We start from the raw sequence: 18,586 nt of genomic DNA, 5'->3' as shown, positions 1-18,586 counted from the left end.
AGCGACTGGAATAAACTAAAACAACTTCATAAACTTGAGTAAAGGAGACAAATAGGTAGGCATTTCCTGAAGAAGTCTTCCGACTCAATTTAAAAGGTTCACAAATCCTGCCTACTTCCAACTGAATCACGCACAGGGCCTGGAAGAAGTGCAATTCAGTCATACAGGCCACCCCCCTCTTCCGGGATTTGGTACGTTCCGCGCCGCGTGACGTAATTCCGCCTCCGGCGTCCTGCGCTGTTCCGCCATGGCCTCCGTGGAGTCGCGTCGGAGTCCTGCCAGCTCTCGGCAGGAGCCGGAGGGGCACTCCCGACGCCAGGACAAGTACTCGGTGCTCTTACCCACCTACAACGAGCGCGAGAACCTGCCGCTCATCGTGTGGCTGCTGGTGAAGAGCTTCTCCGAGAGGTAGCGCGCCCGACCTTCCTCCCCGAGGAAGGGGATGAGCTGGCTCCGCCGGCCTGGGTGGCGGCGGTTGGCTGCGCGAGGCGGCCCTGCCAGTCTTCCCCCGGATCACGCAGGCAGCCGCGAGGAGGAGGCCACCCCGCGAGGAAGGAAAGACGGACACTTGCCGGGTGTTCTCGTGTCCTGGGTTCTCGGTCCAGCTCCCGGGTGTTGTGAGACGCTCGCGGTCCTGGTGACGAACGCCTTCTGCCCCCGCTCGACGCTTTTTTCTTAAAAGGCTGACCCCCCACTTTTACCTGGGGCGCAGCTGAAAGCCTGAGCCGCCCCCTCGGTGGTCGTGGCCGGCCTCCGGAGCCCGGGCCCGAGCGGGCGCGCTCCTCCCGCCCCGGCGCCGAGGGCTTATGTAAGCGTGAGGTTGGGCCCGTGGAGTAGGGAACCGCCGCGGGCGGGATCGCCTTTCCGCCGAGGAGCCAGCAGGGCGGCCTCGGCGAGCCTTGTGGGGTGTTTGGTGGGGTTTCTAGAAAGGAGAATTTTGGAGTTTGAATTTCGAAGTGTTGTGCGATTTAAAAAAAAGAAAATAATCAGAGAGTCTTGGCGGCTCAGAGTAATTTGTATGACGGTTGGACAAATGCGACCACGCTGCGAAAATCTGTAAACGTTTTTCCATAGCAACACGTACGATCGTAGCAAGTTATTTTTGAAAAGTTAGGCGGTAGCACATATGGCTATGTTATCATTTATTTACCCGGGGCGTGTCAGTAACCAAATTATTTCCAGAGGTTTGGTTTTGTTTTGGCTTTTGCTTTACCATCAGCCAACCTGAGCATTACTAGATTTACGTTGTTGTAAACACTTGGTGGAAACCATTGCTGATTTGATCGTATTTCTTGGAATAACTATCTGCACGTTTAAGGCTCCTCAAAGTTTAACTCGTATCTCTTTTCCACTTTAGATGTATGTCTTTTTAATTCTATTCTGACGCTCTTTCCAAATTAAAAATTAATCATGTAACCAATCTTGTTCTGGTTTATAGTCTGATTTTCATCACACATACAGGTATATGTGCATACATGTCAGTGGGTATATTATGAAGTTCAATTTATTCTAATTTTTTTTAAATGGGGGTGCTGGGAATTGAACTCAGGAACACTCCACTACTGACCACATCGCCAGCCTTATATTGTATTTTATAGGGCTCATTGAGTTGCTTAGCACCTTGCTTTTCTGAGGCTGGCTTGGAACTGGCAATCCTCCTGCCTCAGCCTCCCCAGCAGAGCAGTTGAGATTACTGTCGACCCTGCACAGTTTATTTATTATTTTTTTTTAATGGTTTCTGGGCATGCTTTTAAAAATCAAAATGTAGTTTAGTGAAGGAAACCATTAATACCTTTGTAGGTGCAGATTACATTGTCACCTCAGCTTTATTTAAGCTGCCTCACCTTAAGGTGACTTGGCTGATTTGAACACGGAGAATTTTGCTTATGAATAACTCCATTTTGTTTGAGAGAGATACTTCTTTTAATGTTCTACTAGAATGCTCATCTTACTGTTTGGGGTGTTAAAAGTTGTTCCCAAAGTTAAGAGCTCAGTGGGAAAGCGAAGTAGCCATCTATAGGGGAATAGATTGGCTGTTTTATATTTTAAGTTTGCTGGGGCTGGCTTTTTTAGGCCTTTAGCAGTGGGATGTGTTGTCTGTTTCATTTCTTTGCATATATTGCTTACAGCAAAATCAAGAGGTAGCAGTGTTGTGTTCTTCCTTTCCCCTTTAATTTTGCAATGTCTTTATTAAAGGGGAAGGTGGAGATAGAGGGAAGCAGGGTGGTGATTAAGTATGCATTCATAAAGTATTTATTCACCAAATAAATACTTTGTGTTGACTCTTTTTTGAATAGAAAAGAAACTATCATGTGAAGTTAATAGAAAGTAACAGATATTAATGTTGAAGCACAATAAAATCTCTTATAAATCTACTGTGCTTTTTTTTTTTTTTTAATTTTGTAGTGTGAATTAATGGGTCCTACTGTTTGAAGCAGGCATTTAAAAGATTGTGAACACTATTCTAAACATTTTTTAAGAGTGAAATTAAGTCAGATTTATTCCTGATATTTAAATCTGCTTTTTTAATTAAACTAAAAAGGATAATCATTCAAAATACTCAATTTGTTTTGAGTTGCCACTTAAAGTACTTTTGAAATATTTTACATACCTAAGATTTGATATTAAGATTCCAAGTTTTCACTTGGAAAGTAGGTAAATAAAATTTCATAGGATATCATATGTGATATGTATGTATGATACATGAATATAAGATTTTCTAACTAAAGTGTATTTTTTCTGTGTAAGAATTTTTTGGTATCTTGGGTCATCATAATAGCATTTTCCAGCAATATACTAGGTTTGGAGGTGAAGTATTAGATGTTTGGCATTTATTTAATTTGATACTTGAAGTTTTCTTTAGTGACTAATATGACAGTAAGTCTTCACTTATACTAGTGAGAAATCAATTATTAAATTATTTTTAAATTTGGAAAAGTCTCCAAACATTAATACAAATTCAAATTTTTAAATTTTAGTGGAATCAACTATGAAATTATAATCATAGATGATGGAAGCCCAGATGGAACAAAGGATGTTGCTGAACAGTTGGAAAAGATCTATGGATCCGACAAAATTGTAAGTTACATGAGCATTTTTCTGTCATATGAATTGTGTTTGTATATGGAAAAGATGACAAATGAACAATGCTCAAATATAGTCTATTTGCCTAGAACTGAAAAGAAAAAGAACAACTTATGCCCTTGAGAATGAAATGCTTTTTCATTCTGCTTAAAATTTTACATATCATTGCTGTGTTGGGTTAGTGATAATTTTATAGCAAAAGAGTGAGCTTTAGGATGAATACTTTTTTTTCATCTTTTTAATAGTTGTAGATGAACAGAATGCCTTTATTTTATTTATTTATTTATTCATTCATTCATTCATTTTGTATGTGCCCCACATATGGTAGGCAAGTGCTCTGCCACTGAGCTACAGCCCCAGCCCCTGAATGATAGCTGTTTTTGTGACTGATTACTACAATGAGTTTTCTTTGGCAAAATTAAAACATGTTGTTGAATTGACAAGTAATATCAAAGAATCAAGTTGCAATTTGTGTGAGTCTTTCTTTGCCCTTTCGCTGAGTACTCATCCTTTAGTAGAGAATGCTATTTTCAGGTAGGTGATTATAAGTTAGAAAGGTGACTATTTATATGTGGAACATAAATAACTTTTCAGAACACTTAGCATTTTAATTTTTATATTTTAACATGTTTTGTAATTTTGTATTTTTAGAAAATGTTCTGGTAATAAAATGTAATATAGTTGTTATATTTTAAAACATCGGTTATATTTTAAAACATCAAATAACTGTACATTCAAGAGATTTGGTTACTTTAAAATAATTAAACGTTATCCTTAAATACAAAAATATTATATTTAACAAGATTAGTACCCTAGCCAAATAATTACCTAACCAGATAATTCATAAAATTAGAGCTATAAATGACCAGTCAATGTGGGGGAAAAAATGAGCCTCACTAAGAGTTGCACAATAGAAGAGTATGATTAGCCTTTCTTAGTGGAAGGTTTATTTTCTTTTTTTTTTAAACTAGTGTTTTTTGTTTTTTGTTTTAGTTGTTGATAGACCTTTATTTTATTTATTTATATGTGGTGCTGAGAATCGAACCCAGTGCTTCACACATGCCAGGCAAGTACGCTATTGCTGAGCCCCAGCCCTTAAACCAGTGTTTTTGAAAGTATGGTAAATGATTGGATTCAAATCTATTGATCCTAGAATAGATTGACATAGTTTTCTGAAATCTCAGCTGGCAATAATGTCATAACCCTCAAAATATTCATACTTTACTTTTGATGGTATTAAAGTGTACAGTGGGTTTTAAAACTGCATGTGTTTTTAAATACAGTCACATAGCTTACTTGGAATATTTTTTACTCATTTTTTTTTTCAAGATTTCCTCATAAGAATATCTTGCAAAGGTTTCTTGTTGCTCAAATTATTGTATTTCATGAAGTATTTTATTTTATTTAGAAGTAGTTGGACACAGTATCTGTACTTTATTCATTTATTTTTATGTGGTGCTGAGGATCAAACCCAGGGCCTCACACGTGCTAGACAAGTGCGCTACCACTGAGCCACAACCCCAGCCCCTCATGAAGTATTTTATAAGTAAGCATATTTCACAGAATATATCCCTGGCACTCTTGCAAGCACTTTACAGGAATTCACTGCTTATTCCTCATTCCAGCCCCGTGATAGAGTTTCGTCGTGCCACTATATGTGCCCAGGATCGTGGCTAGTGAGCAGTGTAGCTGAGATTCAAATCAAAGTCTCATGACTCAAGAGTCCAGGTCCTATCTGCCACTGTATTTTGCCTTACATAAAAAGGAGCTGTCGGATTGACGTGAGGAGGCAGAAAAGGATCCGGAGAGTGTGGAGAGGTAGGGTTGGTTAAGGTTGAAAGTAAAGCACGCTAGGTGGAAACAATTTGAACTTAAACATATTATAAAATGTAAATATTACCTGTAAAATTGAAGTTGCCTTTGATAAGCATTTTTTAATGTGCATTCCAGTCTCTTCCCCCAGAAAAGACTCAGGTCAACAGTTTGTATTTTTGTGCATATGCCTGTAGAACTAGGTAGTAAGTTTTCTTTTATAAACACAAATATAATCATTAGTACTTCTAATGATATCTTGAATAGGTTACTATATTCCCACATTACCTTTAACTATTTCATAATATTGTTTAATGATGGATATAAACCTTTGAGCATTCTAAAAATTATAAGTAATAAAGTGATCTTTTTTAAAAAGAATTTCCAGCTGAAACAAGGTTATAGAAAATGTCATGAGCTTTAAAAGTTTTGCTTATTTAGAGCAGGTACTCGTATTTTGTCAGTAACTATCAATCACAGAATCAAAATTTGAGATCTGACATGTCTTGTCTGATTCTGTTCAATGACTTGTGGGTGTCTATTTCTCCTCCCTGTTAGCTCTTATTGGACAAGAATAATTGTATCCATCTTTGTTCTTCCCCAAGACCTTTGCATGTTGTCAAAAAGAAAAGAAATCTGTCCTTCTTGAATTGAACTGGGAAGGCTTTGTTAAGAGATTTGGCAGTCTGCGGTGACCTGCTCATTCACAGCCAAATTCAGAAGGGGACAAGATATGCTCACTAGTTTCCAGCCAGAGGAAAATGCTAAACAACAAAATCAGGGGCCAGATACGAAGCAAAAAGTTTACAAGACTAAGTAATTGGAAAACTGTTAAGAAGGAGGAAAACGTCACCTCTTGTTAGGAACATAATTTGTTATTGGAGCAGTAGAGAATGAGATGAAGTCATCCAAGTGTGAAGTTAAGATTAAGTTCATGGAGGAAGGGTGATGTCAGCATTGAAAAATCACAGAGAATCAGGAGAGTAATGTGGCTATCAGCTATTCTGAAAAGGTATGGAACAATGAGTTATAGCATCAATTTTGTAGGAAGGCATCATTGTTTTAAATGACAGATGGTAGTAATAGATGTAAAATTAATATTGTTTAGAATATGGTGGATAGTGCCAGAAAAAATGCTTTGCCTATAGGGTTGGGGATAAAGAATGTTGCCTTTCTAAAAAGCTGTATTAATGTATTTGGTTTGTAACCACCTTTTTTTTTTTTTTTTTTTTACTTTGGCAAAAAATGTTAAGCATACGCTACTTTAAGGCTAATAAATGCATTATTTCTGTTAAAATGAACGTGCACTTACAAGAAGGGGTAAGATAAAATTTAGTCAAATTTTTATTGAAGTATTGTTTCTTTTTCCTACAGCTTCTAAGACCACGGGAGAAAAAACTGGGATTAGGTAAGTAGACCCTCTAACCCCCTCATACCTGCGACTTGCCTTGGTAAAATCATCCAGTGTGTAATTTCCCAATTTGGAACAGGACCAGATATAGCAACGTGGTGGATTTTAATGTGATCTTTATGACATTTAAGTAGTTTAACTTGGGTCACCTTTGTTAGTCAGGACCCACTCAGAAAAACAAACTGCTCTTTGAGTATAGGGAATTTAATACAAAGAATTTGGTTGCACAGATGAAGGAATTGCTGAGAAGCCAAAGGGAACAGTGAGGTTCCTAAGAAGTCAATAACAACTGGAGGCTCCTTACTGCTGCCCCTGTAGATGGAGCAATGAAGGGGCGTGGGGGCAGGTTAGAGCCCAAAACCTGGTCTGCCCAGAGGGAGCTAGAATGATGAGGTGGTCCTGCCAAATAACCTGTCAATGGAGGACATGTTGACTGTCCTTCTCCCTCCTCACAGTCTGCACCTGTACCTCACTAATTGTCTGTAAGCAGATGATAAGGGAACCTGGAAAATGTGGTTTCTACAATATAGCATAGAGAAGGGCCAGAAAATGAGTCTGGGAACACACATCATGGACCAGCATATTGCTTTAGCTGCACCTTTGGGCATAAGTTTAAAAGTTATTTTTTATTTCTAAAATAGAAAGATTTTCCAGTTAAATATAGGGCATTATAGAATATCTCAAATGAGCTCAGTAATTGAGATGAAACCCTGAATGCCTTTATTTCTGCCACTGCCCGCAGTTACTCATGTTGAGAATTGGTATACATAATGAAAAATCAGGGGATTATGGAAAAAACATAGTTCTTACGAACTAAAGCTGCTGTTCAGAAGACCTTTTGTTCCCTGGCATCATCAAACATTCTCAGTATTGGGCTGGGATTGTGGCTCAGTGGTGCAGCACTTGCCTAGCACATGTGAAAGTCTGGTTTCTATCCTCAGCACCACATAAAAAATAAAGTTATTGTGTCCATCTACAATTAAAAATATTTTTCAAAACATACTCTCAACATTTTTGGGATTGAAATAATCTGGAAACTTCCATGAAAGCTGCCAAGAAATTACTGACTATAGTCGCTTCTTCCCACTTTGTGAAAATGGACTTGGACTGCTGGGAAGAGCAGAAGCAGAGAAGCACGTTAGGTAGTGACCCAGGCATCAGAAGGTAGTGCATGGAAAGAAGGGAATTGGGAGAGGGTTTGGCTATAGAATCATTAGGACTTAACAATAGTTTAGAAATTAAAGTTTTGGGTAAGGTAGGGAATCAAAGATCACCCCTAGACATGTGGGTGGAACACTCAAATAGTTGGTAATTTCCTGAAAGGTGGCCTATAAAGCGGTGGGTATTTAGGGGTGATTTTGGAATGTTACATGTAAGATTTCTTAATATGCAAGTGGAGCTCTGAGAAGTATCTGGCCTTGTCAGTGTCTTGGAAGTATCAACATAAATACGACTTTTAAACCATGAGAATATGATAATTTTTATATATTCTGAGACTATCTTACTATTTCTTTGCTAAACTAAAATATAGATGGGATCTAGTAAATTGACATCTGAATATGGAGTAGATACCCAGCTATATACTTAGGATGGAAACTGACCAACTTATTAGTAATACTTTTAGAAAACTGATACTGCTTTTCAAGTGCTAAACAATTTCCTCCCTATTCAAAAGTATACCAATGCCTGTCTACTGATATTCTTTAATGGATATAAATGCTTTCATTTTTAGGAACTGCGTATATTCATGGAATGGAACATGCCACAGGAAACTACATAGTTATTATGGATGCTGATCTCTCTCACCATGTAAGGGGCATATTTCTTTATTAGCTGTTCATGATACTTTCAGCCTATTTTACTGACTTACTGTTTATTTTTTCTAAATTTCAGCCAAAATTTATTCCTGAATTCATTAGGTAGGTACTGTTTCTAATATTTGAAAAGAGTTACAATTGAAATCATTTTTCTTACATAGATTTTGGACTTTTTTTCATGAATTAAAAATGTACATGTTATTTTAACTTTTCTTTTAAAATATAACCAACATAGATTTGAGACTCACAAATGTAGGTAGATGTGTGACTGATATAAATTAGGAGCCCTGAGAAATGAATGAACAGATCATTCCTTTGTTATCTAAATTCTTTTAGAGCACAGAGAAAGATTAAAGGAAGCCTTGAATCATTAGAGTAAGACACTATCAGCAAATAGGGTTTACTCTAGGAGTATATATCATTCCTCATGTTAACAGAGAAAGTAGCATGATTGTATATAGATACTAAAAGGTATTTTATTTGTTACATTTTCTAATAAGAACTGAAATAGAAATAGAAGGAAACTATTTAAGCATGAATAAAATGACCTAGTCCTAACACAAATGTTATGCCCAATAGTGAAATTATCAATCATTTCCAATAAGTTTATTAAAATAGGTAGGCCAGTTCACATTAAACATGGATTTAGGTAATACAGTAAGATAAGAATTTAGTTAGATATTGGTAAAGGATACAAAATTGTATTTGTTTGCAGGTGATATAATCTTAAAAAACCCAAGAGATGACAAAACCTCTGTGAATAAACTTCTGACATGACATTCACTCCCTGTTTAGAATACTTCACAGAGTTACCCTCAACACCTGAGGGAAAAAATCCGAACTCCCTCATCCTTTCAACTCCTATATAAGTGGCTCCTGCCTCTTTCTGACCTGATCTTGTGCCATTACCCCATGCTCTCAGACCTTGGGCATAGTCCTCTTTTTTTTTTTTTTTAGAGAGAGGGGGGAGAGAGAATTTTTTTTTTTTTTTAATATTTATTTTTTAGTTCTCGGTGGACACAACATCTTTGTTGGTATGTGGTGCTGAGGATCGAACCCGGGCCGCACGCATGCCAGGCGAGCGCACTACCGCTTGAGCCACATCCCCAGCCCGGGCATAGTCCTCTTGTTTCTCAATATACACAGAGCTGAAAAGCTGTCTCACTGCACCTTAATGGCCAACTACTGCTCATCCTTTGATCTCTACATAAAATTACTTAGACCTTTTCTGCTTATCTCTCTAACACTCAAAGCCACCTTTGACCTAATAAGGAAATGGAACCCTGGGAATAGATTTTCTATTGTATTTTGGACTCAAACTGGCCACATGTAGAAGAAATTCAGATGGCTAATAAACTTTTTTTTTGGGGTGGGGGGGAACTGGGGATTGAACCCAGGGGCACTCAACCACTGAGCCACATCCCCAGCCCTATTTTGTATTTTATTTAGAGGCAGCATCTCACTGATAGTGCCTCACTGTTGCTGAGGCTGGCTTTGAACTCGACATCCTCCCATCTCAGCCTCCAAGCCACTAGGATTACAAGTGTGTGCCACTGCGCCTGGCAGCTAATAAACTTAAGAGAAAATATTCACCATAGGATGCAAAGAAATGCAAAATAAAGTAACTATTACCCATTAGTTTCTCAAAATTTAAAACTTTTATTAGAGCAGTTACATCTAGTACTTATAGGTTTAAAAAAAATGGGCACATTCAAATATTGCTGAATAAAGTATGAGTTGTAACTTTTGGAAAATGATTTCTGCAGTATCAGAAATATGAATAAGCTTTTGTTTGGTAATTCTAGTATATTCCATTTTGGGGGACTCTTAAGCATCATGGTAAATGTTTTTAAGAATGATTATTGTGGCATTGTTCATTATGGGGTTTTTTGGTCACTGGGGGTGGGGAACCCACCGTGAAAATAATCACAGATGTCTGACTTGAATGATTGGAACTATTTTTTAAAAAGGGGAGTTTTCTGTTGACCTGTGGAGGTATTTGTGATTCTGCGATGTATGTTATTAGCTGACAGAAAGCAAGGCAGAAGGTGGACTTTTTTGGATTTCATCTTTGTAAATGTAACCAAAAACTTTGAGGCACCCCTTTGATTATTTTTTTATATGTAAAGAGAAAGATCTAGAGGGACCAGACTGTTGTAGCATTGTGTTCACTTTTGGTGGTGGAAAGACTAGTTTATAATTTTACTAACACTTTTAAGAATAGTTTTACATGGTATAGTCAGCAAATAGTACTATGTTATAGTTTTTCCTTCATTTATTTAAGATAAATAAAAGAAAAACAGGGTTGAATTCCTCATTCTGTAAGGTCTTTCGGTAAATAATTTGTCTGTTTCCTTAGCATTGTTTTTTTCTCTTTTTCTGTTAAAAGTTCTGTTTGTATAGCTTATGGAAATGCCTACTGAGCTCAGTAGCTTTTTCTCATTGACATTTTTTTCCCCCTGTAGGAAGCAAAAAGAGGGTAATTTTGATATTGTCTCTGGAACTCGCTACAAAGGAAATGGTGGTGTATATGGCTGGGATTTGAAAAGAAAAATAATCAGGTATATACGTGTACTATAATTTCTCTCAATGTAACTACTGGAAATATATTATTTTGATGAAATTACATGCTGCCTTCATTTGTGCCAATAAATATTCCCAGGTGTAGCTTCTTACCTACACTTTTTCCTTTGCTCAGTGTGTTTTATTTTGGATGTTTTTCAATTATCAAAAACTTACGAACTTTTGGTAGAAATGGTCTGGTTCAGTAAAAGTTACTCTACTGGACCTCAGTTTTGATTTGATTGAGTTATTCATCTATATTTTGAGGCTGGATAGGTAGGTCCCTTCCCCCATGTTTATATTTTTATTACTTTAAGTAAAAAAAAAATGCCAACTTTTACTAAGCAACATAAACTAGTATATTCCATTTTGGGGGAATATAGGGCCCTGGAGTCAGATATGCCTGGGATATCCTCTTTGTCATTTACTTCCAGTTTTACTTTTTCTGACCTTTATCTCCCTCATCTTAAGATGGAAACAAAACCTACTATTCCAATTTTCTATTACTGTCTTAACAAACCATCCCAAAGTTCAATGTCAAAGTATCCATCATTTCTCACAACTCTGTGGATTGGCTGTTGGCGTCTCGGCAGGCTTCTGTTGGGGTTTTTGCAACATTTGGCAGTTGTTGCTGGTCTCAGTTCTCTGCAGGGCTCTCATCTCCAGAAAGCTGGAGCAGCTTCTTCGCCAGGCGCCCTCAGGGAACAAACACCCAAGAGTACAGCAGTGGAAGCTGCAAGACCACTTGAATTCTAGGCTCCTCTGGGGTTCACAAAGGGTCAGTTTTTTTTTGTCAAACCATTTCATGAACAAGAGATGAGGGTGGGAGAATTCCCTTTTCTGATGGGAAGACCACAAAAAAATATTTTTCATATTTTACCTATCTAACGTACTTTTTCAGGGTAGCAGGAAGATGAGATATATTTGTTGTCACTGATATCTTTTACCACCCATTTCACTCTTATTAAAGATTCATTTAAGTTCATCTCAGTTTTGCCTCTACTAGAACCTAGGACCTGCCATGTAGAACATTTAAGAATCTTGTCTTCTGTAACACGGAGTTGGATAAAGCAGTGCTTTTCAGTCCTGCTAAATATTAGAATCATGTAGAGAGAAAAATCTCATAAAACTACACCTATTTGTCATCCATTCCTCACACACACTGCAGACCATTTGAGAATCTCGAAAAGTGGGCCAAAGGCTTCAGCGTTTTTCACAGACTTCCTAGATGAATGTTGTGAGCCAGTGTTGAAAACAAGTGAACTTGATCTCTAAAGGCACTCAGGTCATTTACCTATTATTTAAAATTAAGGACTCCCAATCACAGATACATTACACCTTTTAGTTGTACCTGTTAGTAGCTGTTAATATCATCTGCAGTGTCCTAGAGTATAAACTTTATTTCTTATCAGTATGATTCAAATCTAGAATTCAAACCCAAAGCTGACAGATTATATTGTTACATTGTGTGCATTTATGAACATGATGTACAACTATAATGCACCAATAAAAAATGTGAGGAAAAAACCCCCTCAAGACTTGAGTGGCTCTTACAACATTTTAATTAATTAAAAGACCCCAGTTTTAAAATACATATTTCCCAGCATGGTGGGACACACCTGTATTCATGGCTACTTGGGAGCTAAGGTAAGAGGATTGTTTGAGCTCAGCCTGGGCAACATACAAGACCCTCTCTCAAAAATAAATATACTACCTTGTGTAGATGTACGAAAGTATACACATACATACACATATTCCTTTGTTTATACCCATTTGGGATAAAGGGATAAACTATATAATATTTTTATAGGTATTAGAAGCAAATTGAAGGGAAAATGTTTTTGTTAGCCATCATCCCATATACCCTAATCTTGGTGATTTGCATACAGTCTTAGCTAGGGAGGCTTGGGCTTAGGAAGAAAGCCACTCACTTCAGATTGTCCCAGAAAACTTTCTGAATCTACACATGCTAAAATAGGTGCAATACAAAAGTCACTTTTTTTTTTTTTAAAGAGAGAGAGAGAGAATTTTTAATATTTATTTTTTAGTTCTCGGCGGACACAACATCTTTGTTGGTATGTGGTGCTGAGGATCGAACCCGGGCCGCACGCATGCCAGGCGAGCGCGCTACCGCTTGAGCCACATTCCCAGCCCCAAAAGTCACTTTCTTTCGACACTTGGCATCTTTTTGAAAGATTAATAATAGTTATTAATCATTACTATCTTATAATTGATGATACTCTTGTGTTTGAAGTCATTGTTATTCACTTGAGTGTGTTTTACCAAAGTTCTTGGTTGAATCCAGAATCCTCAATACATTGGTATTTGGAGAAAAAGCCTTTAGGAAGTAATTAGTTTGGGAGGTATCTAGAGGGTAAGCTCCATGGTAGGACTGGTGCCTTCATAAGAAGAGGCTAGAGAGCTTACTCTCCTTCCCTTTGTGTGAGAATACAGAAAGCCAACATCTTGATCTAGGATTTCCCAGCCTCTAAAACTGAGAAATTTCTATTGTTTAAGCAACCTAGTATAAGGCATTTGTTAAAGTGGCAAAGCAAATTTAAGGCTAAGAAAGTGAATCAATTTCCAGAGATCATGAAAAGCCAACATCCTCTTCTACCTGCATACCATCTTTTTATACATTCCCAACGAAAAATTCAATCTCTGTGCAGATTAGAATCTGAAAAGGAAACCCCTTACCAGATCCCTGTCTTTTTCCATCTGTTAAATTCTTTATCCAATCCCTGATCTTTTTTTCTTACTGACATTTATAATTCTAAGTGGTAACCATTGGTAAATATCAGTTCTATTTTCTGTTTTTGTTCTTAGCTAAAGTTTGAAAGGATGATTGCTTTATGGGTCTTAAGTTCACTTTCAAAGAACGAGTCCCTATTTTCTGAAAAATGGGTATCAGGTTTCATTTCACTAAAAATTTCTCTTTGTTGTAGAGAATTAACATTTTTGTGTAATTAATGCTGCATTTATGAAATTAGCACTTTTAGCATTGTGCTCTTGGATATGTTTCTCTTGTATATCAATTGTATTTAATTAAGAAAATGGTTGTTTTATTTGGCAGCCGTGGGGCCAATTTTATAACTCAGGTTTTGCTGAGACCAGGCGCATCTGATTTAACAGGAAGTTTCAGGTACAGTGAAATTTTCTACTATTTATAACTTCCTGCCTAAATTTCTTGTGTTACAATAGCTATTTTAAAGAAATGCTTTATATTCTACCCTGTTTCTGTCCTGGAATGCTAGAAGGACAGAAGTTGCTTATGTAGCCTAAATATCTCTGAAGGAGAAATATCATACTTTTTCTTTAAAAGTTGAGAGCCGGAGTTAGGTCAGTGTGGTGCTTACCTTAGTATTGGGCTCAATTGCTCATGTGGAACATTGCTGTTAAGTGACTGGGAATATGCTCCTGAGAACAACAACACATAGTCCAGTAATTTTCTATAGTTTTATGAGTACTTACAGCATTACCTACAGGGGAAAAAAAAAAAAAACTTAGAATCTTTACTATTTAGGTAGAGTTTTTAGTTACTTTGTTCTCGATGTAGATTTAGGGGGGGAATGTGGTGTCAGTGCTGGTGATCGAACCCAGGGCCTCAGGCACGCTAGGCAAGTGGTCGACACTGAGCTACTCTCCAGGCATATACACACACATGCGTGCATGCACACGTAATCTATGCACATAATGTGTTTTTTTTTTAGTTTGGCTGTGTGTGTGTGTGTGTGTGTGTGTGAGTGAATACACGTTAGGAATTTTGAACCCAGGGCCTCAAATGAGCAAGGCAAGCACTCTACCACCAAGCCCTGTGCCCAGCCGTGTGAATTGCTTTGTATGACTGGGCCAAATTACAACTAAAGATTGCCAGATTTTTTTCCTCCAGTTTCTGAAACTAGAAAATGCCTGCTCTTTTAAGGTCCCAAACCCCATGCATTACTTAATTTATATTACTTGTTTATTGTTTTCTATTAAATAATGTTAGGTTCTACTTTAATGGAAAAATCTAGGTTGTTTGTCAGAATTCATTGTTAGTTGCTGACTCTTGAAGGGAAATAAAAAGAAAAAATAAACCTCTATATCTAAAAAGTAAGTTGATTAGAAAGTAGACATTGGGCCAGGCATGTTAGTGCATATCTATAATCAATCCCAGCAATTTGGGAGGCTGAAGTAGGAAAATCCCAAGTGTGAAGCCAGCAACTTAGGGAGACCCTGTCTCAAAATTATTAAAAAAAAAAAAAAAAAAAAAACTTGGTATATAAAAGAAAGGAGTTCTATAAATATATCCTTTCAATTCCAAATTTAAAGCAAAGGAATCATGTGTGATCTGATTATGTAGCAGTAATACAAAGAATAGTGGCACTCAGAAAATCTCTGTACAGAACTTCCCTCTCTGGATTTCACAGGCCACAATTGTGATGGTTTTGAGGGAAGTCCCAGGGTAGCTCATGAGTCATGGAGATAGAGGTTGTGAAGAAAAACAGCAATGACATGAGGCTTCCTCACTGCCTCAGAGCAAATGGGGCTTAAACTAAAGAATGGCCTAGAAGTCTGGATCTACACAGCCAGAGCGGTGATGGGGCACGTTTATCATTCAGTGGGGTTCATTGTCTTTAGGTCCCTAGAATTAGAAGAAAAAGGAATACAAATATTTTTAGAAAAAGGAATCTCAGAAAGCTGCAATCTGACATAAAGCCATTTAATAGCAAAGACCAGCTGGATGCTGATCATACGTATGAGAACAAAGTCTTATATTTGTGTCCTTTTAATTTATTAGCCATATGTTTGAAGATACCATGGGAGGGGACAATGGGGAAGTTGAAGGTAGTACTGAAAAGAAGTGTCTTAGAAAATGATTCTTAAAGAGCCAAGCATGGTGGCACATGCCTGTAATCCCAGCATCTTGGAAGGCTGAGGCAGGAGGATTGCAAGTTCAAAGCTAGCCTCAGCCACTTAGTGAGGCCCTAAGCAACTCAGTGAGACCCTGTCTCTAAATAAAAGACTAAAGAGGCTGGGGTTATGGCTCAGTGGTTCAGTGCCCCTGGGTTTAATCCCCAGTACCAATAGAAAGAAAGAAAATGAAAATGATTCTTAAAGGGAAAGAAATCGTAGCCCACTCTACTTGTAAAGGCAATGCTGGAATAGTCCCATCGCTGTCAGTCCTTCCCACCCATCATCCTAATATCCTCCCTCCCTCACTTAACATCATGTGACATTATATATCTTTAGTTTTTAGTTCACTCCTAAAACATAGTAAGACATATTGCTAATTGTGTTAATGAGTATTACAACCATCATATTTTCACTCTTCATATTTATTTCAAATTCCTTTGAATTCATTCAGGACCTTTGTGGGAAAGGAGTGCACACACTAAACTCTCTTCTTACGTTCTTCCAAGGGCTCTGCTGTCTGTCTATTGTGTCACACACTTAAAAGCCAAAAGGTAGTGATAACCTTAGAAAATCCTGGAGTAAAATCTAGATTCCAGGTAACAATAGGCATTGTAGGTCCAGGTGATCTTAACTTGGTGAGAAATAAAGTTATGCCAAACTGCCTCTCCTAGTAAAGGTAGGAATTTCTGGCATCTTACTCATTGATACAAACAAACAAAATCTCTTTGGAAATAACTCCCTGCTATTCATAGTTACTGAAGAAAGTGATTTGGTTTACCCACAGGACTTCGCAGTTCCTCTCTTTGGCTTTGTAAATCTGTTGAGCTCTGTGTTTGACCTGCAGTCGATCTAAAGGTTAGGCTGTGTGCCAGCCCACTATAAATGTCTGTGACCTCACTCGTAATAGATAAATCCTACCAGGATCCCCTCTTTGCTGTGATGCCTCAGTACCTGTCCTAATGTAAATGCACTGCTTATCCTAGTGGGAATCATATTATCCTAGGAAATGTCTTAAGTAAATCTCCGGAAATAGACATGTATGGTGAAGTTCCAATCAGTTATGTATTCTTTCTGGTCTTATATATATTGTAAATGTCAATTCTGTTTTTCCAATATTTGGAATAGTTTTTTCCCCTTTCAACATTAAATGTAAACTTTTAGGAAATTTAAAAATAGGTGGTTCTGTATCAAATGCTTCATTTTACCATATTTTAACAATTCCCAGTAGTTAGTGTCTGATAGGAAGATGATTCTCTAAAAAGTACTGAGAATTCATTTTTCCAGATTATTCCAGACTACGTGGCACATATTTCATGGCCTTTCTTGGTTGGGACCAGAAGTATTAGAGTCATCAAGTATGAGAATTTTTCTTTGTGCCAGTGGCTAGTGAAAGTCAGGCTGTATAAATACCAGTGAACTCTTGGAAAACTCAAGATATATATGTAGGCAAGTGATATTTATCCAGATGTTCATGTACATTTTGATTTTTTACAGATTATACCGAAAGGAAGTTCTACAGAAATTAATAGAAAAATGTGTTTCTAAGGGCTATGTCTTCCAGATGGAGATGATTGTTCGGGCAAGACAGATGAATTATACTATTGGTGAGGTATGTAACTGATGAGAAGTAGTAATGTCATATTCCTCATAAAGGAACAGTACAGTGTGAACATGTTGTAATAAAAAGTTTAAATTTGATAACTACTAAATTAATGTTGTGGGTTTCCAGTTGTTTAGAATGTCTCTGCACTAAAGGGTGAATCCCTTTCATATGTAATACACGTGACCTACTGAGAATTAAAGTTACTGGTACCTCCTCCATCTGAAGCCTTTATTTTGACCAGTCAGCCTCATTTTGAGTGCCTTAGCTGCTTTTCCTCTTAGAGCCAGCAGCCACCATACTTTGTCCTGAATGATGAATCCCATGTGCCCATTTCCTGTGAACAAGTGGAAGTGGCCAGAGTGAGAGTCCTGTGATATTTCAGGGTAGCAGTGAGCTCTTAGGGAAGCTCTGCACTACACTAGAATGCCACTTGTTTAAGTTATAAGGTTTCCAACTTAATGCCAAACAGTGGCAGCTAAACTGGACATACTGAAGCAGCTCAGTGAAGGGCCATTATACATTTAAAGTGTACTTTTTCCTTGAAATTTAGCTTTTCTAACAGTTGTAGATTTGATTCTTATGACTTATTTTTAGATGATAAATGTGTGTTCAATTTAAAGGCTTGGCAGTACATGCAATTGAGTCCCTTCTGAACTCAGTTGAAGGACTTATTGTGGGACTGAATTTTTCTGTTCCATTAATAACAGTTGAATACCTGCTGGTCCCTAATTTTTTGAAAACTGATTTTAATGTATATTTTTTCAACCAGGTTCCAATATCATTTGTGGATCGTGTTTATGGTGAATCCAAGTTGGGAGGAAATGAAATAGTCTCTTTCTTGAAAGGATTGTTGACTCTTTTTGCTACTACATAAAAGAAAGTTACTCATTTATGCTTACCATGGTCATTTCAATGTAAACATAAAAGAAGCGTGGTTACTGATTTTTGTAAAACGTACTCTTAAAGCATAAACCACGAGGTAAGGAAATTTTCATGCAAATCTTTTTTTCTGGAGAAACTCCCATTTTATATTTCATATTAAATAATTATAAAAGTTATTGGTTCAACAAGCAGTGTTTCAATTTTCATTTATATTTTGCTGTATTAAGATCTATAAATAAATGTATTTTTTTTTGCACAAAATGTTGCTGCTTTCATTACAGTATGTGAATGCAGAGTTTCTGACATGAAACAGAATCTCAAGTATTTGTCATGAAAACTAGATTCCTAGCTCTTTATACCTAGGAGATGTCAGAAGTAAGGGAAAAGTTAACTGTATTTATGAGATAAGTAAAGCTGTTTCCATTACCAGTTGAAGAAGTTTAAGTCTCTGCCCTTTCTTCAAAAAGTCTCAAATTTCTTAAGTTATATACTTAGAGCATTTGGGTTGAATTGAAGAAG

General features: G+C 37.2%; 2 protein-coding genes across 2 annotated transcripts in view; one reads left to right on the top strand and one right to left on the bottom strand.

Annotated features, from left to right (window-relative positions):
* Nucleotides 1–18,586, bottom strand: part of BCAS4 (breast carcinoma amplified sequence 4) — a 271,892-nt gene that overhangs the window by 161,894 nt on the left and 91,412 nt on the right. The window lies entirely within an intron of this gene.
* DPM1 (dolichyl-phosphate mannosyltransferase subunit 1, catalytic) lies at nt 108–18,243 on the top strand. The gene is made up of 9 exons (XM_081293573.1): nt 108–408; nt 2,979–3,078; nt 6,271–6,304; nt 8,040–8,116; nt 8,201–8,226; nt 10,590–10,685; nt 13,760–13,828; nt 17,077–17,191; nt 17,955–18,243. Exons 1-9 carry the CDS (start codon nt 248–250, stop codon nt 18,057–18,059), a joined length of 783 nt encoding a protein of 260 aa, XP_081149699.1. The 5' UTR covers nt 108–247; the 3' UTR covers nt 18,060–18,243.

This window comes from Spermophilus citellus, assembly GCF_964194105.1.
Source record: "Spermophilus citellus genome assembly, chromosome: 4".
Taxonomy (NCBI): Eukaryota; Metazoa; Chordata; class Mammalia; order Rodentia; family Sciuridae; genus Spermophilus; species Spermophilus citellus.
Note: the sequence above shows the minus strand (reverse complement) of the source record. Positions and strands in the feature narration are given on the sequence as shown.

Bases quoted from the DNA above. Each gene is read 5' to 3' on its own strand.
- DPM1 (XM_081293573.1), top strand. From the start codon at position 248: ATGGCCTCCGTGGAGTCGCGTCGGAGTCCTGCCAGCTCTCGGCAGGAG. The intron at 409-2,978 runs GTAGCGCGCCCG...TTTAAATTTTAG, and splicing joins GTGAAGAGCTTCTCCGAGAG to TGGAATCAACTATGAAATTA. The intron at 8,227-10,589 runs GTAGGTACTGTT...TTCCCCCTGTAG, and splicing joins TTTATTCCTGAATTCATTAG to GAAGCAAAAAGAGGGTAATT.